The sequence below is a fragment of the Sceloporus occidentalis genome, unplaced genomic scaffold (assembly GCF_023333645.1).
Source record: "Sceloporus occidentalis isolate IW3139 unplaced genomic scaffold, rSceOcc1.0.p SCAF_4, whole genome shotgun sequence".
In the NCBI taxonomy this organism is placed as follows: domain Eukaryota; kingdom Metazoa; phylum Chordata; class Lepidosauria; order Squamata; family Phrynosomatidae; genus Sceloporus; species Sceloporus occidentalis.
The window spans coordinates 130,588,275-130,614,814 of NW_028316984.1; the positions used below are offsets into that span (position 1 = coordinate 130,588,275).

At 38.3% G+C, this 26,540-nt stretch overlaps 1 protein-coding gene across 1 annotated transcript in view; it reads left to right on the plus strand.

Annotated features, from left to right (window-relative positions):
- Positions 1 to 25,135, plus strand: part of LOC149314612 (exostosin-2) — a 128,561-nt gene extending 103,426 nt beyond the window's left edge. Inside the window, exons 11-14 of the mRNA XM_089521484.1 lie at positions 16,992 to 17,135; positions 19,291 to 19,419; positions 20,476 to 20,558; positions 24,376 to 25,135. Coding sequence (XP_089377610.1) covers positions 16,992 to 17,135; positions 19,291 to 19,419; positions 20,476 to 20,558; positions 24,376 to 24,514 — 495 coding nt within the window. The 3' untranslated portion in view covers positions 24,515 to 25,135. The remainder of the gene's footprint in view (positions 1 to 16,991; positions 17,136 to 19,290; positions 19,420 to 20,475; positions 20,559 to 24,375) is intronic.
- The last annotated feature ends 1,405 nt before the right edge of the window (positions 25,136 to 26,540 follow it).

Here is a 26,540-nt window from a genome sequence, read left to right on the forward strand (position 1 = left end):
AATAAAGACATACAACATGTTGCAATATGAGGTTTTAAAAGAGATCATGAGCAAAGAGTAATGACATTATTTGTGCTGTTTGCTAAATAAACAAGTGGGAAAATAGAAAGGTATTCTTTACCAAAAAGACAGTGGATTTAGTGTGTCCTGGGAATAGCTTTCCCCCCAAACCACCTGTACTTTACCTGGTGAATGTTCCTAGAGAAAGGCTTCTGACGTTTTTATATATTTCTTTCTCACACATTCATATCCAGCCAGTAATAGATTCTTTGCACAATTTGTAAATAAATGCAACAATAAAATATAGTGTAAAACAATGGAAAGAAAAATAGAGATTTTGAACTGAGGAACGGATTATTTTAAAAAGAAAAGTTCTTCACTTTGGTTGCTGAAATCAATATAGATTGGAGCCAGACTAATCTTTCTAGACTACTGAGGTTCATCACAAGAAATACCAATTACTGTGATCGTGTGCCTTTATCTTCTTTGGTAAGATCTCTTAGAACATAGTCTAGCCTTTGAAGATTTTAAGTTTAGTATAGAAAGAGGAGGAACTTCCTGACAGTAAGGGCTGTTCAACAGTGGAACACACTCCCTCGGAGTGTAATGGAGTCTCCCTCCTTGGAGGTCTTTAAGCAGAGGCTGGATGGCCATCTGTCGGGGATGCTTTGACTGAGAGTTCCTGCATGGCAGGGGGTTGGACTGGATGGCCCTTGCGGTCTCTTCCAGCTCTATGATTCTGTGATTCTAACCTTTCAGATAACCTAGACCAAATTGATCGCATTATTTAAAATTGAAAGCCACATTTTAAATTGTAACCCAAAACAGATTAAGAACTATTGCAGATGACAGTGAATAGACAGAATGTTGTCCTATTCTTGATCTAATATAGTTTCTGAAATATTTTTAAAGGCAGATCTGTGTACAATGCTGCTCTTCTGGCCAAGCTGACTCCATACAGATAAGATCTCAGTTGTCATATTTGTCAAAGCTGATAAAAAAACACATTGAGCCACATAGATTTTTTGAGGCTCTGCTGGGTAAGTAAGAACACCCCCCCCCCCCCAGAAAGAGAGCGTGCGAGAGAGAGAGAGAGAGATCAGGAGTTTAACCCAGTTGACACTCTGAGCTCCATTTTGGGTGGCAGCCAAGATAGAGTTGGGGGACACTAATCAAAGTGGGTGAGCTAGCAATCAAGAAGTGACCTCACAATTTCCCCAGGAATCCAAGAGGAATCTGTTATAACAATGAAATGGTACTATCCTGGTACTTTTTGGAATAGTCATCACAAATAATGTGGCCAAATGTATGTGAAAGAAAAAGACAAAAGAAAGAGGGATCAGAGATGTGTCTGGTGGACAGAATAAATGAGAACAAAAGAGGTTATTGAAGAAATAGCAGGGATTTAGAGTACAGTATTGTACAACTATCTTGACAGTAGCAGAGAAGGCCCAAAGCCATGGAGTATGCATCACAGAAGCTGATGGTGAGACAGGTATGAAAAAATAACAAGAAGGAACGCTTTAGCTGAGGAAGAGGAAATCAGGATGGAGTACAGCAAAACTGGGCATCTATTTCATGTTTTTTCTTGAGGTTTGTACAGTGCTTGAGAAGTGGCAGAGAGAGGGGGTTTAGAGGGGAATTCAAAGTTGGGGAAAATATTACTTAAATTCTGAATTAGGGAAATTGTGATTAATTAGAAAAGAGAAACAGGTGTGTAAACAACAGCACTGTAGAAACGCCCTATTGTCTTCAGATTTTTTTAAGAGTCTTTGAGTCAGTTAAAGTTATATGGTTTCATTTTGACAATTGACATACTGACCCTCAGCCATTATAAAAATATATGTGGAGGGGAAAAAATAATACCATATATGTCTCCAGATGGGTAGTTTCTCCCACGGGGATTAAAAGTTATATGGGCAGCAAAGCTTGTGTTTTCTTGTTCTCTGGGAACATCCAGATGGGAGGTTAAAGTGTTGCCTGTCAGGAATTGTAACAGCAAAACAGGAGTGTAGACAGGTAACAGACTCACCGAGATTTGCAGTGGAAAACAAGACAAGTGAAATCAGTCAGAATTTATTCATATATGCTCCTCCTGATATGGTGCATACTCACAGTGGGTCTGTGTGGCTTCACACAGTCCACCATCTTTGGGTATTCCAACTTTGTCCCTGAGGCCTGGTTAGGCTCTGTGGCAAAACATAGTCTTCAGCTTAGGTTAGTACACCAGCTGCAGCCTCTTCTGGTGAGAGAGAATCTCTCAATTCAACCAGTGTATTGTGTTTGCCTTTGCTAATTGTGACAGGTGATTCTGAAGGTATTATATCAGTGTTTAAAGAATTTCACTGGCTGCTCTCGCATCACTGACTGCAGTACATGGTGTTGGGGCTTTAGTAGCCTGTAGCCCATGTATCTACAGAAACTCATCCTTCCCATTTATTGAGGTAATTTTCCAGCTATTTGGAAATTTAAACTAGTCATAGAATTATAGAATTGGAAAGGGTTCCACAGGCCATCAAGTCCACACACATACACACACACCACGTTCAATGCAGGAACTCCAGCTAGAGTATCCCCAAAAATTAGAAGTGCAGCTCTTTTTTTGAAGATATCCAGAGAAAGAGACTATCACTTCTCTAGGTAATTGGTTTCATTGTTTAACAGGCAAGAAGATCCTTTTAATGCTCAACTGAAATCTACTCTCCTGTAACTTAAAGCCATTAAACCTGGTCCTACCCTCTGGAGCAGCAGAGAACAAACTTACACCCTTCTATCTGTGACTGTCCTTTAGATATTTAAAGTGTGCAATCATGTCCCCTCTCAGTCTTCGGTTCGCCAGGCTGAGCATGCCCAACTCCCTCAAGTTCTCTTCATATGTTTTATTCTTTGTATCTCCTGTCATCCTTGCTATCCTTTTCTGAACCTGCTCTGAACCTGAACTTGTCTATATCTTTCCTAAAATAAGGTGACTAGAACAATGGCGTGCAACAAGTTTTGACTCTGTGTTCTGAACAAATAATACAAGTTCTGGGATACCTGCACTGGCCAACAGTTTGTTTCCAAGCCTAACTCAGAGTATTAGTGTTGATCTATTCTCTCTGTGGCTGTACCATATGAAATCTGGAAAGTGTCACTGGAAGAATGAATCTTTTTTTTTTATAGCCCTCCAGATATTAAATGATCCACCTAAGGAAGCTTGCCTAATATCAGTGTTGTCATGTTTTAGGTGAAGATGCTTCTAATAGAGATTTGCTTGACTCATTACCTCAAAAATCACTTTTCTCCATATGGATCTACCTGGCCATAAGATTTACATTAGTTCATATGTACTCCATCTTGAGCTCCTGCTGTGATGCGTAGTGCAGTGCGGATGCTTATATACAGGGAAAATGGCATGCCCTGATATAAAATGCATGTGTGTGGAATTCATAGAAAACATGCACATGTTTGCAAAGAAGTAGTCTTTGTTCTTACTATTTTAGATTGTGCCAATGGGCTGATATTTCACTTTAGAAGTAAAGGTGTGTTGCAAATAGGATAAACACTATCAAACATGTCCTGCTATTTTTGTATACAGCACAATATAGATGTTTATAACTGTAGCATAGCTGAATCAGGGATCTGCAACTCCCAGCCCCACACTTGAACTTCTAGGTTCTTTTTACCTATTTTGTCTGACTTGTGTTGGCCAGATGCTTGGATTGTGGAACTGCCTGCATAACAGCCTAAATAGTCTTCGTCTGAACTTCATGCCATTTGGACTGAACTTTTTCTGTTTTGGCAGATACATCTAAGACTTGCAAACACTGTTTTTGAAATCATCATCACCATCATTGCCCTTAACTTATAAAATAATTCTATAACCTAGAGCAGTACTATACATTTGGAATTTTTCAGTCTAACAAAATTGATCTGGGTGGATACAAGATCCTGATAACTGGAATGAGGATTAGTATCTTGCTTGTTCTTTGTCTCTTTCTCTCTGTGTGTATGTGGATGTGATTTAAAAAGAAGAAATAGTTGATTCAGACAGTAGTATGGCAGCTCTTTTGTGGGGTGGTGAGTGGAATTTTCTTTCTAAGAAAGCATAAAGGGAAATGTATAAATGCAGCTCCTACCTTCAACCCACAAATCACCAGCTGCAGATCAATCTTCCCTGGGCCAGAGTGTCTTTGACTTGCTTGACAGGCCTGAGCTGGCTACCAGATGTTAAACTTGTCCTCGGTCTGTAGTAATTTATTTATCTGTTTACGTATTTCATCAGGAAAGTATCTGTTGCATTTCTGAGTGGTTTGCAAGAAAATTCTGAGGGAACAGTAGCAGCATATAATGTTACCGGGAGGGTTTCTTTTTTAAGTGTTGCTCCAATCAAGAGAAACATTTGGAAACGTGATGTTGGTTAATGTTTTCCCCCTCTTTATACTCCAGATCTTGTTTTTAAACATGTGGCTGAACTCTGTAGCAGCCCAGGCTTGTCTGGCTATATCGATTAAGCTCTTTTATGAAAAAAAGAAGAAGAAGAAAAGAAGGGGGTACTTTGATCTCTGTACACTTTCAGCCATAAAAATTAAAGTAACACTCAAAGTGTCAGGCATTTTTTACTTGTTAAAAGTGAACTATTAGGGTCTCTAATGATTTATTGAATGCTACAAAACTACTGAAGCAAAGAGCAATATAGTGCCTATGTGCTGTTTAATTTAAGGAGGCATAGGCATATCTGTGGCTGTATGTGACTTGAACTCTAAGTGTTATAAGTACAAGGACAACTTTTCAGCATTGTGTTGACAGAAATACTGACAGATATTGTACTTTACTCTTAAACAGTTAGGACTATACAACATTTCTACCCATTCATCAGCTGTTTCTTTTCCTTTTACAAGAAATATAAAAGAAAAAGAGCAAAGAAATGTAACAGCTGATCATAATTTTTAAAAATGAAGGAAAGCCAACCCAGTCTTGTTCTAAACTAGATTTTACAGTTTGAACTTACAAGACCCTGGAAGTTACCATTCCTTAATCTTGATTTGTCCTTTTGAAAAATCTAGAGTTAAAATGTTGTCTCCAAAATTACAATTTTAGTAATAGTCCTATTACTTAGGAGTTTACCCATCACAGTATTGGAGTTCTGAAAAAGAGGGACATGAAAGGAATGCTAACTCCCAGATCCATTGGTAAAAGAGGTTAGGAGGACAGATGTCTCTCCCAACCAATGGGAAGGGGTTTGTCTGCAAACTCAAATCTGCTGTTGGCAGTAAGTCCTGAAACAGAACATTCTGCTTCCGAATGATTAGAGTTAGCCATGGATACACTGGATCCAAAAACCCTTCATTCCAAGAGTGGTCCATTAGGTCCCCTCAACAAACCATCCTGAGACTGACATAGTTCATTTTTTTCTTTTCTCTTGAAACCAATGAGGGTGTGAGGGTTAATATACAAAACCAACAAATTTTGTTAATTTGTTGCATATTTCCCACCCTGGATATGGTAGACAATCTAGTGTTATACTTCCTACCCCCAGTTGTAATTGCTCTTTCCATCTTTTTACAAGCACATTCTTATACTGAGGTTGTTTTGTTTTGTTTTGTTTTATTCTTCAAATGGCTTGCACATTAATAATTAATGCTAAGTGTTTGTAGAGGGTAAATTTCAAGATTTCCCTGTTTACTGTGTAAGATTTAACTTGGCTCACTTTGTGTATATTCATAGAAAAATAAGTCTGTCTTTATATAAAACCAGAGTATGTTGGCTAAATATGGAAAATGTTTGACTGCTGCTGTTTTCTTCTTTACCTCGTTCTAATGCTCTTTGACATTCAGTGACTAGCCTTAAAGTTTGCCATTCTTCTGCCACAGTAATAAAGTATGGTAAGCACTATGTCCTGTATGAACCACAGCTTTTTTCCATATTATTCCAACCTTTCCATTGAAGAGATTTTCCTAAGTGGTTATGAAAGGAGATGTTGTATTCTCTCTGTATAAGTATATGCTTACCTGTTTATGTGGCAACTAGTCGGTAATAAATTGCTACAACTACAACCCCTTGCTTTGCTTTTTCTGATTGCATCCTAATATCACATTTCGAATCGTGATATTATGGTTTGAAGACCAGAAATATGGTGTTTGAATGTACCTTCTTATCTTTTTTCATTTAAGGCAAGAACAATTAAGCCTTCTATTTCTATATAAAGAGCTATGTGCAGTTCATACACATCCTACCTTATGAAAGAAGTGATGTTTGCTATTTCTTTCAGGATCCTTCCATTATTTCTCCTTCAGTACAGAATGCAGCTATATTTTGGGTGCTTCAGGAGCCATGGAGTGAACAGATATGTGTCAGATATCTTTGTTTGTTTGTTTGTTTGTTTTATATGCTGCCTGTCTTCTAAATTGGACCCAGGGCAGGTCACAGAGATGATTTTGAATGATAAATAATCAGCTTCTATAGATGTGTATCCCTTGTTTTGAATTCCAAAATGGTCCATATGGGTGGCTGAGTTAGTGACACCTTTGCTCTCTGATGGTTCAGTGTACACATATGTTGTTTCATACACAAAATTAATAAAAATATTGTGTATAAAAATACCTCAGACTATGTATATAAGGTGTATCAGAAACATAAATGAATTTCATGTTTAAACTTGGGTCCGATCTCCAAGATATCTCATTGTGTACAGTATATGCAAATATCCCAAAATTCAACAAAATCCAAAAGTCAGTACTTTTCCAAAGCATTTTGGATAATGGACACTCAGCTGTATCAGTATTACAAATCTATTTAGCCTCCCTTACATTAAATACAGTAAGTAAATTACATGATTACAAACAGACTGCATAATCAAATGTAGAGGTGTAAAATTTCTGGAAATTTTGAAGCCATGGGGGAAAAAACATTTTTTTTTTTTGGGGGGGGGGGGGGCTGGAAAAAATGGAAATTTTTTGAAAAATTGAAAAAAATGCAACATTAGCATTTTTATATATTGAAAGCCACTCTGTTACTTTAGGAACATAAAATATAAATATGTAAATCATGATTGGTATATTAAAATACAATGTTTTCAAACAATTATTACGAACAGAATTTACTTTTATTTTTAATTTTTTAAAATTTGTAACAAGTGGAGTAATAATCTCCTGAACTTTGGTTTTAATGCTTTATGTGGAGCAGGCAAAACAGTAAAAAAGTCAAAATAAAATAAAACAGAAGAAATCATCAACACTGGTAACAAAGAAAATTATTTATATTTCCTCTGCATAGTATCAAATAGACATAAAGCATGCATTCCCATAAAAATAATTGAGGGGGAGAAAGTGTGTGGAAGGGAGAACAGACTAATCCAATTAATAAGCATGGAATTTAATCAGACTCATTTTCCAAGCTCAGGGCTGCATCCACACTGCAGAAATATTCCAGTTTGACACCACTTTAACTGTCACAGTTCAATGCTATGGGAATTCTGGGAATTGTAGTTTGTTGTGGCACCAGAACACTTTGACAGAGAAGGCTAAATGTCTCATAAAACTACAGAATTCCATGGCATTGAGCCAGGGCAATTAAAGTGGTCTCAAACTGCATATTTCTGCAGTGTGGATGTAATCCTGGTTATCACTTTCAGTTTCTGCTTCTGCTTCATTATGTTTGCCATCATCACAGTTATCATGGACTTCTAAAAACCAAAGGTTTATGCACATTAAAACAAGCTTCTCTACCCTTTCCCATGTCAGTTTATTTCTTTAGTGTGAGTGTTTCCAAATATAGACCAGATTCTTTCAATGCCCCCTAAAAGAAGAAATGCATCTTAATCTTGCATTAGAAAATTCAGTTTGTAACCTAGGAGTGGGCTCTTGTTGTTGTTTTATTCTTTCACTGTGGTTAATTCCTTAAGTAACGTTAGTCGGTTTACATGGTATTTCCAGCTGAACCTGGCTGTTCCCAACTTCCTTCTATAGCCTCTTTTATTTATTTTTCAACTATCCATTCTCACTTCTCTTGTAATTATCCTTTTCAGTCTCCATTTCCATCAAACTGAGTTCTCCAGTTCTGTCCTTCAGCATCCAATCTGCCCTCCCTTTAACACAGGGGTGGAGTCATGAGATTATCTAGATGATGTTGTACTGCAAAGTTTACCAATCCTGGGTAGCCTAGCCAGTGGTGAAGAATGTTGGGAGTTTCAGCCCAAGAAAAATGTAGAGATTTGTGCAATTCCCACCCCTACAGTAGCAAAAGATCTAATGTTATGACATTACATTTTCTCCTTCTCATTGTCAGGTTCAAGAAGTCACACATGCAGAGCAGCCAGTATTATTATTATTATTATTATTATTATTATTATTATTTATATAGTACTGAAGATTTACACAGCACTGTACATACAGACAATAAAATCGATAAAAATGAAACCTGCCAATGGCGTACATTCTCCAAAATACATATAAAACAATAGATAGTAATACAAGATAGAATTAGATAAAATAAGGAGGCAACAGATTGAGAACATCAGAGATCAAATAAATAAAATAATCAGATAACAATCAGATAAACAGTCACACAATGCCTGGGAACACTTCCCTGAACAATATAGTCTTCAACTCAGTTTTGAAACTGGTTAAAGAAGTGATGACCCTTGCTTGTGGAGGAAGGAGGTTCCAGGAGTGAGGGGCAGCAAGTGAAAAGGGATGAATCCGGGCCTGGGCAGTGGAGAGCCTGGGCTGGGACAGCAGATCTTGACTACCAGAATGGAGGGTATAAGTGGGAATGTGGGGAGGAAGAAGTTCAGATAAATAAGAGGGCCCAGCCCATGCAGAGCTTTAAAAGTTAACAACAGAAGCTTATACTGAATACGGAAGGGGAAGGGGAGCCAGTGAAGGGATGAGAATAGAGGAAAAACATGGTCAGAGCGGTGAGCAGATGTAATAATGCGTGAAGCTGAATGCTGGACTGAAATTAAAGGATGGAGGTGAGAGAGAGGAAGCCCTTCCAGAAGGAGATTACAGTAATCTAGTTGCGAGACGACCAGAGCGTGGACCAAATCCTTGGCAGTAGAGGCAGAGAGAAATGGACAGATTTTAGCAATGTTGTAGAGAAAGAATCTACAGGCCTTGGCTGTGGCCTGGATCTGGGGGATACACGACAGAGAAGAATAAAAAATGAAGCCAAGACTGCGGGTTCCCTGGACCGGTCGAATAGAGATGTCATCAACAGAAAAGGAGTATTGAAAGGTGGACTTAGGTGGAAAGACAAGAAGCTCTGTCTTGGACATGTTGAGCTTCAAACGCCGATGGTGCATCCACTGCAAGACAGCTGTAAGACAAGATGAAACTTGCTGTTCAAGACCCGGAGAAAGGTCAGGGGTGGAAAGATACAGCTGAGTGTCATCAGTGTACTGATGATATTAAAAACAAAAAGAACTGATAAGTTTTCCTAGGGACAGTGTGAAAAGAGAGAACAGTAGGGGACCCAAACAGAGCCCTGGGGAACTCCAACAGATAAGGGAACAGAGGTCGAAGTCTCACCACCTGTGACCCCTGCAAAAGATCTGCCTGACAAATAAGATCTAAACCAGTCGAGAACAGAGTCTGAGAACCCAAGGTCAGAAAGTATGTCAACTGGAAGGCAGTGATCAACGGTGTCAAAGGCTGCAGACAGATCAAGAAGGATGAGAACAGAGTAAAGGCCATTAGCCTTGGCCCGCAAAAGATGATTCAAGATCTTTGTGAAGGCCATTTCTGTAGAGTGCCGTGGGTGTAAACCGGACTGAAGGGGATCTAGAATGGAGTTGGCTTCAAAAAACTTAAGACAGTGAGAATAAATGACCCATTCCAAATCCTTAGAAAGAAAAGGAAGAAGAGAAATCGGACAATAGCTAGACAAAGAAGAGGGGTCAAGAGGTTTTTTCAGAATTTGGGAAATGAGAGCCTGGAGAGAGAGAGAGAGATTAAAGATATAGAGAAGCGAGGGCAGAAAAGAAGGGGCTATAGAGTACTAAAAACAAACAAACAAAAACACCCCCTTTCTTTCTTTCTTTCTTTCTTTCTTTTTCCAGAAAAAAGGGATGAATGGCCATTCTGGAGACTTCCCGGATCAGCAGTTCACCTTTTAAGTTGATATGCTTTCAAAATGTTCTTAATAGTTTAATTATATTTTAACTTTTGTATGATGTTAAATTTTAGCTGTATCAGTTTAAATTTTTGTAAGCTGCCTTTGAGTCCCAGGGCTAGAGAAAAGGCAGGATATTAAATAAATAAATAAATAAGATCTGCGCTATTAGCAATATACAATGGTTTGCAGAGGTGAAAGTCACACAAGCAGACTCTAAATGCTGTCTTCTGCTTTTAGGCAGCTACCTCATATCAGGTCAGACTATGTATCCATCTACCCAGTATTATCTTCTTTAATTGACAGCAGTTCTGTAGGCAAAGAGGTCTGCCATCCCCCGCTACCCGATCCTTCTAACTGGAGATGCCAGGGATTAATCCTGAGACTTCACGCATGCCAAGCATGGGCCCTATCACTTAAATATGGTCCCTCCCCAGCAACTGGTATTTACTAGCATACTTCCTGTGAAACTGGATGTCCACTGTATGCTTACATATGCACAACTTCTCTTCATGCTTTGCAGTGTTTGGTATAATAAACACTTGTACACACATAACAGACATAGCTGTCACATCATACCTAAAGTATCATGTAATGGCTAGAGACAGGACACATACACGAAAAAACCATTTCATTTCCCCTTAAATGTTGTGATTTTTTAAAATATTACAACTCATGCTCATTTTATTAAATTTTTAAAATTGTTCATAACATAGGTGAATGTGTCTGTATATCTGTAGTGACTAGCAGAACAGATATTAAAGACCTAGAGGAAGACTTGGCTTCCTCCTCCTTCAACAGCTCTGATGTCAGTCAAAGGACACAATCTGTAGGCCAGGGTCCTGCACTGATTTAAAACTTTAATATCAGTCACTGTAATAAATATAAATATCCTTCTGGGAGCCTGAGCAAGCTTGTCTTTACGCACCTGCTTGATGCTTTAATTTTATTTCTTTTTTTATTTCTTTCAAGGATTTATATCCCATCTTTCTCCCACAATGGAATTCAAGGTGGGTACAATGGGATTCAAGGCTTTTAAAATTTCTGTGTATACCTATGAGTCAGTGTACTAAATCTCTCTGTCGTCATCATCATCGTTCCCCGCCACCGCCGCCAGCCTTGCTCACTGCCTGAAAACCGGGTCTAGAAAGTTTTTCTACCTCCCAGATCTGACTTCGTGAGCCATGCTGGGGAGAGGGTTGCTCCCTCATTCATTCATTTATTTTATTTATTTCATTTTATTTATATCCCAGCTTTCTCCCACAATGACATTCAAGGCGAGTTTCTTTTGGATCTCAGAAACATCCTGAATGCATATTCAAGAATGCTAGAGTTCTTTGACAGTTGCAGTTTTGCTGCTCATTGAAGGCCTCTTGGAAAATGTCCATTGAACAATGCTAGCAATATATAGAATGTTTGTTGTTGTTATCCACCCTCAAGTCAAACTCAACCCATGGTGACCCTGTAGATGAGACATCTCTAAGACCCCTTATCCCCCACTGCCCTGCTCAGGTCCTTTAATTTCATACCCGTGACCTCTTTCATAGAATCCATCATCTAGCATGCAGCCTTCCTCTCTTTCTGCTTCTCTCTACCTTACCTAGCATTATTGTTTTTTCCAATAAGTCATGCCTTCTCATGATGCGCCCAAAGTACAACAGCATCAATCTAGTCCTCTTGGCTTCCAGAGAGATTTCTGGTTTGATCTGCTCTATGATGCATTTGTTTGACTTCGTGGCTGTCCATGATATCCTCAGCACTCTTCTCTGCACCATATCTCAAATAAATCAATTTTCTTCCTATCATCTTTCTTAACTGTCTGGCTCTCACATTCATATATGGTAATAGGAAATACGATGGTTTGTATGATTCTAACTTTTGTGTTGAGTTGTATATCTTTGCATTTTAGAATCTTTTCTAGTTCTTTCATAAGCCACCCTTCCCATTCTTAATCTTCTGATTTCCTGACTGCTGTCCCCATTTCTATCAATGTTTGATCCCAGGTATGGGAATTCTTTTACTATTACTAGTTCTTCATTGCCTAGGTTGAACTTGTGAAGGTCCTTGGTGGTAATTGTTTTTTTTCTTTATGTTCAAGAATAAGCCTGCCTTTGCACTTTTCTCTTTGATCTTCCTTAATAGTTATTCCAAATCTGTGATGTTTTCAGTTAGTCGTATGTGTCATCTGCATATCTTAGATTGTTGATATTCCTTCATCCTGTTTTCACTCCTCCTTCTTCTGTTTCCATTTTTGCTTTTCGTATGTTATGTTTTGCATACAAGTTGAACAGATGGGGTGAGAGGATGCAGCCTTGTCTGGCCCCTTTGCCAATTGGGAACCATTTTCTTTCTCCGTGTTTTGTCCTGACACTAGCCTCTTGTCCTGAATACAGATTCCTCATTAGGACTATCAGATGTTTTGGCATTCCCATGTCTTTAAGGGCATTCAATAATCTTTCGTGATCTATGCAGTCAAAGGCCTTGCTATTTTCTTTCGGAATTACTTGGTGTACTCCATTAGCTATCATATGTTTGCAGTGTGATCCCTAGTGCCTCTTCCTTTACTGAATCCTGCTTGTACTTCTGAGATTTCTCTCTCCATGTATGGTTGGAGTCTATGTTGCATGAACATGATTTTGCTTGCATGAGATTTTGCTTGTATGAGTTGCTGCAGTCTTTTGTATCTCCTTTGTTGTGGATGGCGGTGTATATTGATAATTTCCAATCGGTTGACCATCGTTTTGTTTTCCATATATGTTAACATATGTTGGTTAGCACTTATGTTGATTCTGTTAGTGTGGATTGAAGTAATTTGACTGGAATATCGTCTGTTCCTGGTGATTTATTTTTTCCCATTTCTCTAATTGTAGCTTTCACCTCTCTTTACAATTTGGGGTAAATCTTCATATGACTCTTTGATCCATGTGTTCTTCAATTTGTTATCCCTTTTATATAGCTCTTCTGTGTACTGCATCCAGCATCTTTATACAGTGCGCCCGCGCCATACGCGGGCGCACCATACGCGGACTTGAGTGTATGCGCTCAAGCCGCGGGGCGGAAGGGGCGGCGTGTCCCATTCAATTGAATGGGCGCTTGCGCCCTGCGTGCGCCCGCGCCACCGCGCGCGAGCCCCATTGTTTCCAATGGGGCTCAAGCATAGGCGGAATTCGCCTTACGCGGAGGGATCCGGAACGGATCCCCCGCGTAAGGCGAGGACACACTGTATTCCTTCCTGGTCTTGAATTATGTTGTTTTTATTGTCATAGAGTATCCCGCTCCTTGGTTTTAATTTCTGTTTGTTTTCCCTGATTTGGTGGAATAGGTCTCTTGTTCTTCTCTTTTTATTGTGGTCCTTTATCTCTCTGCATTGATCATTTAGTATTTGTCTTTATCTTTTCACAATATTTGTTGAACTGTAGCATTCATGGTTCTGAGTTTGTTCCTGTCTCCCTTTTGTTTTGTTTCTCTTCTTTCTTTAACTGCTTGTAGTGCTTTATCTGTCATCCATGGTTTCTTCTCTTTCTTTTTGACTACTGTAAGTGTCTCTCTGCATTCTTCTTTTATTATGTCCCTTGCCTCTGACCACAATTCTTCTGGTTCCCAGTCTATTGTGCTTAGTAGGGCAAATCTGTTCCTTATATTGTCAATAAATTCTATTGAGATATTATTTAGATCAATTTTTGGTATGATGACAGGTTTTGTTCTTTTCTTAAGTTTTATTCTTATTCTTGCAATAAGTAATGTGTGGTCTGTGCCACAGTCAGCACCTGGTCTAGTCTTCTCCATCTTTTGCTTCCAATTATATAATCTATTTTGTTTTTGTGTTGTCCATCTGGTGATGTCCATGTGTATAACCTTCTCTTTGGCTGTATGAAAAAGGTGTTTGCAATGAATAAAGTGTTGGCTTCACAGAAATCTATCAGACACTCATATAGAATGTAGAGGATGTATTAATGATGATTTGTCCCTGTTTCTGTCACTTGTGGTTTGATCTGGTCTTCACTGGTAGAGTAATGAAGTGATAGGAGTAGCATCTTGATTGTATCCAGGTGGCAGGAACAAGGCAAGAGCACAGAAATCTTAGTGACAGTTTCACCCAAGCACCCAGTAAGAAACAAGAAAGATATGAAGTATAAACTTTTGGTTTCTAAGCATATGTTTTATGACAAAGAAGGAAAATCTGTGTTGATTCTGATTTATAAATGTGTCATAGGCTATAGCTGTTAGCAATATATTTTGTCTAAAAACTGGTGTATTTTGATTATACTTTTCCGTATAAAAAAGTTAACTAAAATAAAAGTCTTCCCTTCATCTAAACACTAAAACCAGAATTATTTCTATGGGTCTTCAAACATTTTTTTTCATTTTTGAAAATGAACATATTGTGAAATGCTTGTTTGTGTCTGCGCATCCTTTATGAAGCTTGATTGTTTGAGATAGCTGTTTTACTAGACTGATTTTCACCCACTGCAAATGGGTTATTTGCCACAGAATGTTGGGAAATGTAGTTCTTTCTTGAGGATCGTTAGAAACTCAGAAAGTAAGCAAGATTGTTTAATCTCACTAGCAAAGCTTACTCAGCAGAAAAAATGATGATGGTGATGCAAGCAGGAATAAAACTTTATCTAGCTCACTCCTCTCCCAGCCACGTGTCCCCAATAAAAACACACACTCACTTGGTTAAAAGTGAAAAAGAAAATAAGTTTACTTACAAAATCATGTGTATGAAGAGATACACAGGTCTAGCTTCATGTTGCAAGAAAAATGAGGTAGAAAAGGTAGTCTCCATGCATCTTAAGAAGTATGCTATCCCAGCATCTTCTCAGCTCCAGGCATAGACATGCTGATTAGTTAGTAAGCAAGTTTAGTAATGGAGTCTCATCTCTGCTGCTTCTTCACCCCAAGAACAAAGGTAATTAAGTGTCCTCATGGTAAACAGGAAATGAGGAGGGGAAGTGAGGAGGGGTTGTTAATAGCAATAAAACTACCATTGACATGCATTCCTAGAAAAGGTCTTGGCCTAAAAGCATCATAGAGATATAGTGCTAGAAAGGCTTAGCATGCGAAGTTGCTATATCCCAACACAGAATGAAATGAAAACCTTTTATTTTAAACCTGAAATGGTTCAGGGGAACATGTGGTAACTAAAAAGAAATGATGAAAGTGGCATAGATTACATAGATTGTCAGGAAAAACAATTTTATGATTCTTTCTGCCAGGATCCAGTGGGGATACATCTGCTGAGACGAAACTGCATCCATCAGTGGAATGGTGGAGATTGTCCCCCCTTTCGTCGTCGTTGTTGTTGTTGTTGTTGTTGTTGTTGTTGTTGTGTGCCTTCAAGTAATTTCCGACATATGGTGACTCCATATCACAAGGTTTTCTTGGCAAGATTTGTAATATACCCCAGAACACTCCTCCAGCAAGTTCTGAATTTCAGCCCTGAAAATATGCTCTATACATTTGCAAGCATTTGTGTGTCTCATTACATTTTTTTAATGAGCCATTTAAAACTATGAATGGAGGAAAGCTTTCTTCATGATTATCTTATTACATGAGTACAGAAAAACAAAATAGGCAATAGTTTTGAGCATGTGTGAAAATCGCACACTCATCTTCCATACATAAATGTTAGAATAGCTATGTTGGATCAAATCCAAGACTATCTAGTCTAGCATATTTAGTGACCAAATAGATGCCTTTGGGAGGCCCACAAGCAGGACATGAGTGCAACTGCAAGTTCTTGCTCATGTTTGCTTGTAACTGACATGAGTGCAACTGCAAGTTCTTGCTCATGTTTGCTTGTAACTGGTATACAGAAATATACTGTCTCTCTGACACTGAGGTTGATATACAGCAGCCACGCTGGTTGCCACGGGTAGCCTTGTGTCCCATGAATTTGTCTATTCCTCTTGTAGTATGAAGTTCCTTATTTTAATTATGCAGTGCGTGAAGAGTGCTGACTTCTAACTGTCTGGAATTTTTTGCCCTGTAACATCATTACATGACCCCATATCTAACATTATGAGAGGAAGTTTTTTCCCCTGCTATCTATTTTCATCACTTTCTTTCTGTGCATGATTTCATACAGTTCTGGCATGTTTCACCTTTCATAAGCTAAAGAGATAGAAATCTTTCCTCATTGGGAAGCTGCTCTAGAGTCTAGGATGATTCTTGGTTACCTTTTTGTTCACCTTTTCCCGCTCTAAAATATTATTTTTAAGGTATCACCTGTATCCAAGTACTGTATAGTCATTCCGTAGATTTGTAAAAAGCATTATGATATTTGTAGTTCCTTTCCTAATGATTCCTGTCATGGAATTTGCCTTTTTCATAGCTGCTGTGTAGTGACTTAGTATTTTAATTCACAACCACAGCCCCAAGACACGTTTTCTGAGCCTTGAAGTTGTTCCACATCCTTGCAGGCTTCCTGAAATCCTTTGAATTTATGTATGTTATGCAGGCCTTCTATACAGCATAGCAAGCATGGTGCAGTGGCCAATTGTCACAACAAATCAGAAGATAACATTTATGTGAAAGTGCCTGGCACACCATTCTCATAAGAGCAGGATTTCTCTTGAGATTTTGTTTTTTAGAGCCAAGGGAGGCTTTGCAACTTACCGAATTACCTTTTTAAATGGGGACAGCAGTTGCTAAGAAAACTTCATGAGTTTCATACAGCTGAAGCCTGTTGCTGAAATAATTTAAGAAAACTTTCATTTGTATCTCTAACCTGTAGCATGCAGAAGTTTTGCCCACTGACTTAACTATACATATTCTCTAATAATGTATTTATCTCTGTTAGCTGATCTTTTTTTTACAGTACAATCCTGTTCAATGAAATTGTTCCATTTTAGAGCAGATGCCATTATATTGTAACATTCGATTGTCCTCTGTAGGTGTGGAGAGAGTTTCCTGACAGATTAGTTGGATATCCTGGTCGCCTGCACTTGTGGGACCATGAAACAAATAAATGGAAGTATGAGTCAGAATGGACCAATGAAGTTTCAATGGTACTGACAGGGGCAGCATTTTACCACAAGGTAAAGTATATATCTTTGAAGACATGTGACATAAAGTAGAGACTTTACATTCACATGTAGCTAAGTAAGAAAGTCTTATAAGTCAGTAGTGGAGGATGGGAACTTCATAGTACAGTGCAAGTAGAATTAGGCTTATATTTCCTGCAAAATATAAAAGTGATCCAGAAAAGACTACATTCTATTGATGAGTCTTTTTATAAAGTACCTGAGAATAACTTCTTTACAGCATGTTAGACGTAAAGTATATCCTGTTTCTGTTATCACATTCATCTTGATCATTATAGTGTGTACTGTGCTGATTATTCTTCTGAATAAAATCCAGTTGTTAGTTCCAGCTAGAATAAATCCACTGGATAAATGGAATTTCCTAAAGTGTAATCTTACTAAAGTCCCATTGATTCAATGGGTTTACTCTAGTTGGGCCTAATAGTTGATTTAGTCCTCAGTTTTAGAAGATGTTTGCCATGAGAAGCTGTATTTGAATAGTGGAAATCCAGACCTACCATGGGTTTCTTGAACTAGCTTTGTAGTACACTGGTTCTATCCATTTGAACTGTTGCAGTGCTCAGAGTCTTAAAAAAGCATAGTGAAACATGTGAAATGAGGAAGGGATGCAATATTGATTTACTTATTTGTGTATTTTATCCAAGTAAGTTCAATATTGCAGCGTTGAATGAATACATTAGTGCTCTCATTTTAAGAGCACATATTTGATAATGTATGTCCTAAGCAGATAAAAATGGCATAGGGATAGATCCTACACATGATAAACTGGATGTATCAGTCATCTAGCGAAAACTGTATCAAAAAGAATAGGGCACAAAAAAGCACTGAGTTTTCAAGCTCTGTTTTGCTGAAAAACAGTCTGCTCCCTCATAACTGCCCATGTACTAATTTATTCCTTGCAGGCCTTCTCCAGATGTCCCACCTTCTAAAATTAGGTGGATGGTGGTGACCAGAAACATCCTTTTCTGCAGAGCATGGGAAAGTTTCATTTTTTAACTGTAACTCCCAGAATACTCCTAGTCAGCATACTGAGCACTCATGTGGTTGGGGAATTTGGGCAGATGTCATCAAAAAAGTAACTTTTCCAACCTCTGATTGGAAATCCTCTGCTTTTCAGTTTGCTGCTCCAGTATGCTCTTTTTAATGCTATCTTTAGAAAAGCTTGCTTTGTGTCTAGTTTGCTTTTTCAGTGCAAGAAAAAAAAGTATTTTAAAATTGTCAACAGCATTTAGATTTATTATTTTGGTGTAAATTGCTGCTTTACCTGTTACTGTGTGGAGAACCAGCATGGTGTAGTTGTTTGAGCATTGGATTAGGAGTCTGGAGATCAGGATTTGAATTTCTGCTTGGCCATAGAAACCCACTGGGTGACCTCAGACAAGTCGCACATTCTCAACCTCAGAGGATGACAGTGGCAAACCCCTCTGAAGAAACCTGTCAAGAAAACTCCATGATTGCCATAAATTGGGAACGACTTGAAGGCACACAGCAACAACAAATGTTATTGTGTAGTTTATTAGTACAGTCCACCCTTGCCTTACGCAGGGGATCCGTTGCGGACCCCCCCCCCCACGTAAAGCCAAACGTGCATATGCTTGAGCCCCATTAGATATAATAGGGATTGTGCACGCCGCATGGCCCTGTGCATGCACTATGGGCGCACGGGCCATTCTCCCATTCCCCGCACAGCTTCTACTGACATGGTCAGAGCCAATTAGGTTTTCAAAACCCAAATAGTTAACAAGCCAGTTAACAAGCCTTAAACTACAGACAGCACCATAAGCAGTGGATACATTAATTCAGTAAAAATAACAGGAAAAGCAACCAATAGCATGATTTAAAATGACACCACTTATGGGAGAATGAATCCTATTGAGCTCAGCAAAACATTATTGAATTATTTTGAATTGTCAGAGGCCACCCTAAAAGAAATTGAAGATAGGGCACAGGATAAATTAAAAAAAAAACCTTTTATGTAGAATTCTATTACTTTCATTGGTGTGTGCCCAAAAGAAATTCCCAGTGGAACCTGCCCATCCAGTTTTAAGATACCTAGTTTATATTTTTTTTATTTCTCACCATTTGAGAAGCCTGCAGCTGTTTGTATATGTTTATAAAGCTCCTTTTTATTCTGTTTCTCATTCTGCAGTATTTTAACTACCTGTACACATACAAAATGCCAGGGGATATCAAGAACTGGGTGGATGCTCATATGAATTGTGAAGACATTGCTATGAATTTTCTAGTTGCCAATGTTACTGGGAAAGCAGTCATAAAGGTGAGGCTCTATTTGACTAGCTACCATTACAATGCCATAAACTGTTGGTAGTATGTTGAATACAACTAAGTATATTTCTGAGCCCCTCTTCTCATTTCCTTTTGGCATAGTCCTGCGTACTTGTAAAAAGTCTGCTTTGCTGAAATTCATAAGCCATTGGGGGTAATAAATCATGTGGGCTCTGTTGGGCTATGATCATTCAAATCAGACAAATGTATGAGAGTGCACATTTACTGACCATAATTAAAAGGAGGAAAAATACCAACCCATTCCATCCCTGTCTATCTCAACTGCAACAGCTGATTTATAGGAATGTTAATTGCAAGAATGTTAATTACAAGATCAGTTTTTAAATGAACTTTTATCCCTGAATTAATTTCCTGACATGTTTCAACACATTTTTTTTGCCTGGATGTTCACGTTGTCTGCTCATTTCAGAGTGTGTCAACTCAGAATGAGATTTAGAGGCCTCCAGGCATTACTTCAATTAGCAAGGTCTGCTTTCCTGCCTGTCCATCATCATTTACCCAGACCAGTGGTTGTGTTTCCTAGAAAAGCCTTAGACGATAAAGCATGTGTATTTGCTGTGAGAGTTGCTGAACTGTGCAGGGGCACTACATAGTAATTTGGCACCTCAGTGCAGTTGGGAAAGCCTCACAGAGTTTGCCAGTCAGCTATTAAGTGAGCAAAGTGTGTCTGTTGGATTAAGGTTACGGTGAAGTATGGGAAGCTATATTTCATCACTCTTATGGCTACAAGAACAAATGGTGTTTATACAGACCTTGGCAGTGAGAAAACAGTCATTAAACAGGAATTAAGGAGCTTGTCATCACCACTACTTTCCACTTACAGAAGGCAAAACCCCTCCAAGCCCTTTTTTTATTGGGCTATTGCAAGCTTTGCAGTCAACTAGGCCAGATGGAACTAAATGGCATAGATGTTTTTTCTTCTCAAGTTTGACTTATACATTAGATATGTGCAAGGGCTTGCTTGGCTGAGCAAGAGGATTAATGTCTGCATTATTAACAGTGTTGTTATCGCATTGACTTTGCACAGGTGACCCCCAGAAAAAAATTCAAATGTCCAGAATGCACAGCCATAGATGGGTTATCGCTAGACCAGACACACATGGTGGAAAGGTCAGTGCTCATTGTCTCTCTTTGCCATTCCCACAGTTTAATCTGCAGTTTCTGTTCAGTTAGGATCAAATCACTCCCTGCTTGTGTTCACAATGAAAATAGGTCTGAAGGCCAATTTTCTACTTATTTGGCTCTTGGGGGAATGCAAGGACTGCTGCCCACTTCCCAACTCCAAAAATCAGTAGTGGCAGAAAGCCCAGATCTGGTTTTGAAAAATCAGTATCTTTAATGTTAAACAGAAGATTGGGGTGCAGCCTATTTAAATGTTGAATTGGCACTCATGAAAGCTTAACAAAGAGTATACCTTATAAAGCTGGTCAGATTAAGAGTGGCCTGTGGAATTGGAGGGGTCATGGGTTGCAGAAAACAACTTGGGGGCCATACTGTGAATCTAGGGCCACATTTTGACAACACTTAATTCCACAAAGTATTGTTATGTAAATCTAATCTGCCACAGAAGTTTTAACATGAAGCAGGAGTTGGCCATGGCATCAATAAAAATCTCAAACTCAGTAGCTCTGTTTTTTGTAAATACTTTTGTACATGTGGATGACCACATCCATGGCATGATTATTTTGAAGGGATTTTACAGCAAGAGTGCATATAATCATTACTTCAAATAAATTAAAGTGAATGGCTTTATTTGAGTGCGAGAACATCAGAAACAAAATTAGGAATAAATTAGAAGACCAGGATAAAATGGAGAAAGAATTACCTGAGCTCTGGCAACTGAAACAGCAGTTTGGAAGCACAAACCCTATTAATATTTTATTATGAAAGCATTAGTCTAGAAGTCAAATGCCGCTAGTAGCTATTAATACATAATGTATATACTTCATGTCTTTTGCTGTATCTCCTATATGTGTTCTGCGACTGAGTGTTGAAAGCTTATCTTACTCCTTTCTGAAATAGGATTAGAGGTGCTTGCTCTATGTATAGAGACAGTTTCATCATGGTGCCTTTTTCTGGAGTGGGACTTGTTATGGCTCTGTCAAGTCCATATAGTCCAGAAAGAGGAAAAGTGTATGTTTAGAGGAGAGAGGGAGCAGGAATATCATGTTGCAAAATGCTAATATTAAATATGCCTAAAACAAATTACAGTACATCATGTGTGGAAATTGTAACATATTTTAGAGCTCTGTAGTTTTGTATAGAAGGGAGAAGCAGGTCAAATGTCCTATTGGTCACTGCTTGGAGGTCACAGTAACTATTACATATCTGCTCTTCCTTTCCTACAATATTACAATGAGAATTTTGTTTTCACTTTGTGTACTTTTCAAGTCCAGGTTTAACTGAGAAGTTAGACATCACTACTGAAACGGATACTGTCATAGGCCTCAGGAAAGCTTGATTTATGAGATGAGATTAAGAAAAGTATATATAGCCTGGATAAGAAATAACTAAATAAGTATAAGTCTTCAGGGATTTAAAAGTGTAAACACCAAGCATGGCGATAAGTTATTTCTGGTGGCATAAGGATATATAATGTGAAATAAGGGGATTAAATTCAGGAAAAAGTATCAGGAAGCAGTGCTTAATCTTGACATCATATGCTATAGAATAGTTTCCAAAGGGAAGTGGTGGATTCTTTGCAAACTTTAAATGTGAAATAAACCTATCCTGTTTCTACAACAAGGGGTCTCAGGCACTACATCATAAGCCTGCCAAAGCAATAGAGCTCTTTCAAAGAAAGAAAGAAAGAAAGAAAGTTGGGGTGGGAGCCGTATTTTTCATATTCTAATTAGACATTAACTTGTTTTAATTTTGAAAGGTGAAATATGGCAGGACCTTCTCCTGTCTGACATTTATAGACAATTATAGACTTTGGAGGTGGGGGTGGGAGTGAGGGGTGAGAATTAGTTGCCGAATATTTTTTATTTCCAGGTTAATATCAGAACATCAAAGGGCAGAATCCCTCTTAATTATCCCTCATTTAGATCTTGTGTCTGGTTTTTCAAGTCGTCAGGGATGAAAAATTCTAAAACTGCACCTTGTTGGCACCACTTCCCCAGCCCATTTAAATGAGGATGGCAGTGAGAATGATCTGTGTGTGAGGAAAGAGCTAATGTGGGTGAATGTACCCATTCTGTCTTTAGTAGTGCAAGCAATATTTCTCTTATCAGCTTATGTTGATGCTTCATCTTTGATCCAGATGTGCCATGCCTTAAGGGTAGAAAGCACATTTGGCTTTAATATCCACTTGGTTTACAGGATGCCACATTGCCATTTATATCAGTAGCTTTTATCATGCAGATACCTGTTCTCCCCAAGGAGGAGATCTAGTTGAAGTTCATTTCACACAGGATATTAAAGAACTAATATGCTGATGTTAGGACTCTCTTCTTACTGTATATTTCTGTATTCATTTTGCAGATGAGGAACTAAGAGTTGGTTGGCTTTGGAAACTCGGCTTTCTAATTCTGATATTTGCTGAGTAAACCTTTCATGCTTATAGACACTGAGTTCTTCTAACTTAGAGGAAAACTGAAAGTCCTAGCAAATGGGACACTAGTGTCTTGCGTAGCTCTCTAGATTACCTTTATGACAACTGTTCTTGCTCCCTCAATCTATAGGCCACTTTTTCCATAGTTGTTACCATTGTTCCTGTCATCATCTCATTCCTTGCTTAAAATGTCTTCCATCATGACACTGTCTCAGCTGTCTGGCACTGACTGCTCAAGTGTGCTAGGGAAATGGTGGATTTCCCCTACACAGAGGAAGTGGAGAGTGCAAGGAACAGGAAGTAAAACTATGTATACTGAAACTGTTGCAAGCATCAGTCCAGGTAGTAAAAAATGCTGGCAAGGTTCTGTGAAAAAGTGCTAGTACTGTATTTAATAAGTATATTAAGTATTTTTAAAAAACAGTTTAAAAAAGAGGGAGGAAATTGTGTCATCTGTTTTGAATAAGTTATGTGTAGGCCTTGACTCTATTGACATATAGTGTGCCAAGATTTACTTAGATACCTTCCAGGCATCAGAATTCGAACAATTATATTTTTAAAAGAAATGTATTATGTGTCTTATTTTTAACACTATATTTTGTGGAGCAAGGCATAGCAGACTGAACATCTAACTTCTTTTTTTAAAAACTGGATGTTTTATTTCATTTAGCTTGGGCAATGAAAATAAATCAGTCAGTTTCAGGTTTTTGGTATTTTAGGAAATGTTGTGTTCTAAGCTTTCAAGAACAATCAGTGCTGTAGACACCATGAAGAAAACACTTGTTTATTTTGAGCTGGGGGCAAACCCTTTCTCCAGTGGTTTTTTTTTAATTTAAAAACCCAAGAAATATTTCTTTATTCCTTTTGTTCCCTACATGCTTATTTTTGCAAGCTCTGTGCTGAGCCAAATTTGACCTGACAGTGGCTCTTTAAGAGATATGTTGGCAGCTAATCCACCCTAGTTTACAGCATGTACATTGCTTTAAGAATGCCTGGAATTCTGGTGGGGAGGGAACAGTGAAGCTTTGACCTCTCTGTGCACATGTGCAGCTAACAGCATCTCCTTTCTCTTTGCTATGATTAACAACTTCAATCAAAGAAGTTCACTTTTTTGCCAAATCCTGTATGATGTGAAGCTCCACCTCCTGTTTGCTACCTCTGACAGAGTAGTCAATAGTTTTTAAAACCTTGTGCCATTGGATTTTAAGTCATCACTGGACTTTTCATTGTTTATTAAAGTTTACTAACAACAGCTTCTGTACAAAACACTTTGAGGGGACATCAGGTTACTGTGAGCTAGTTAATAAGCTGTCTGTAGTTAAATTTACAGCGAGACAGTTCTCTTACTAATCAGTGCACTGTTTCTTTTCGTAGGTCTGAATGCATTAACAAGTTTGCCTCTGTCTTTGGGACTATGCCTCTGAAAGTGGTGGAGCACCGAGCAGATCCAGTCTTGTACAAAGATGACTTCCCTGAAAAACTGAAGAGCTTTCCTAACATAGGGAGCTTGTAAAGAATAACTGTTATCAAAATTGGGCATTGGGCTCCAATATATAAACAGGATTGATGCTAAGAAAAGCGTCAAATTTTAGAGACATGTGCCAGGGAATGTTACAGAGAGAAGTTACAGAGATAAATGTTCCACTCCTGGTATGACTCAAACCTCTTCTGCACAGCACAAGCCTCTTCAAAACAAGGCAAAGTAGCAGTCTCTGTACAGTATCAAAACAAACACTGCTGCCTTTTCTACTTGCGTCTACTGAAATGTCAGACAGCTATTTGTTTCATAGAAATTATATGCAGACATAGAAAGGCACACACAATACACAACCCTCCCTTATATACAACAGAAAGAATTTCTTTTCTAAAGTTGCTTGTTATCTCTTAAATCTTTTAAATTTTAAATCCAGATTGAGGATACATTGCTAACTTCTTTCCAGGCTGTTCCCTGTTCTGCCCAGAAGTCATCTGCCTTATCTGTGCACAGTTGACTTACCTGCAGCTTTTGAGGTTCAGGATTAGCATTAACTTGACTGCAGACTTGCCAGCCTTTTGGTTCAGAGAAGTTAGAAAAGAAAAGTGTTGTGACATTTATTAGATTCATGTTCTCATTACCAAAAATAATGGGGGGGGGGGGGGGGGCGGAGGGAAGGATACCATTTGGGATCATATAAAGTAACAGCCCAATATTTCCTTTATTGAATAAACTTGCTCATATCTTCTTTTCTTTCACCATCATAGAGGAGAGGACTGTACAGCTGACCACCACTAGACCAACACACGTATTTAGTATTGCAGTGGAATTTTCTGTCTTGGGGTAATGTCTGAGTTACATTTCCTTACCATAGTGGAATAATTTTCAGTTCAGATACATGTAATCAGTGCATAATACAGCATTTAAAGTAGTAGTGTTCAGAGTCCTTTTAAAAAATGACATGCAGGTTCTGAAAGATGTTTCTGGGGGAGTTAACGTCACTCACTTGGATTGGGTATATGTGCAATACATTGACAGGTAATAGAAATAAACTGTTCTAATCTTTTTATTTCCTGAACATTACCATGGTTTCCTGTTTAGAATTCAGTGCCACAAGATGACTAAAACCCATTAAGTAAGTGACTGATAGTAAAGTAAACTTGAAACTTCCAAGAACATGTGCTGGGGATAATGAGAGGGCAGTGCTATTACATTTCAAAATTCACTGTCACATCTTACCCTTTGAAAATAGTTTATCATGAATTAATAGTTAAGGTGATACAATACCATGTGAGATGGCCTGAGATAAGAACATGGAAGCTTCTGAATTATCCAAAACTCTTGGCTTACACCTTTCTTCCTTTGTCCAGCGCAGCAGGAGCTATCTTCCACCAAAACTATAAATGAGTTCTCTCCCTTTTAATTGAAATAATAATTTAAAAAAATCCTTCCTCAATAAACTGAATTATATCTAGGGGAAGGAAAAAAAGTTTTCTCATTGGACAGAATTATGATATTTTAACTAAATTTGAATTGTAATTTCAATTGAAATGACCGTTTCTGACCCAGTCAGCTTTTGTTGTTGGAGGTTACAGAGTCTACAGAGTCCTATTCAAGTGATTTGCCCAGAATTTTTATGAACAACATGGGTCATACTAAGAATCTTAATCATTCTCTTCATTTGAGACTGAAGGAGGTAAATTGATAAAAACACAAACTTCAGGCCAGAGACAGGAAATACTTGATCATTGCCTGAAGCTTCCTGGTAAAAGTGCAACTGATTCAATAGATGTTCCAATTTAAAATTCTCAGGGAATTGTTTACAAAGCAGACTAACTTGTGTCTTATGAAAGAGTGTTTAATTACATTTCTCCCCGTAAGCTGTCTTTGGATCACGTGATTTGCTGTATTTTTGTCTAGAAGTTGGTACTGCCTGGTATACAAGGCTCAAAGGTGGACATAACATCAGGGTCTTTCTTTTTGAATTATACAAGCTTCTTTACCAGAAGCTGGTTTGAATGTCACGTGTTGCTACAACCAATTTTGACACTCTTCTGCATGAAAG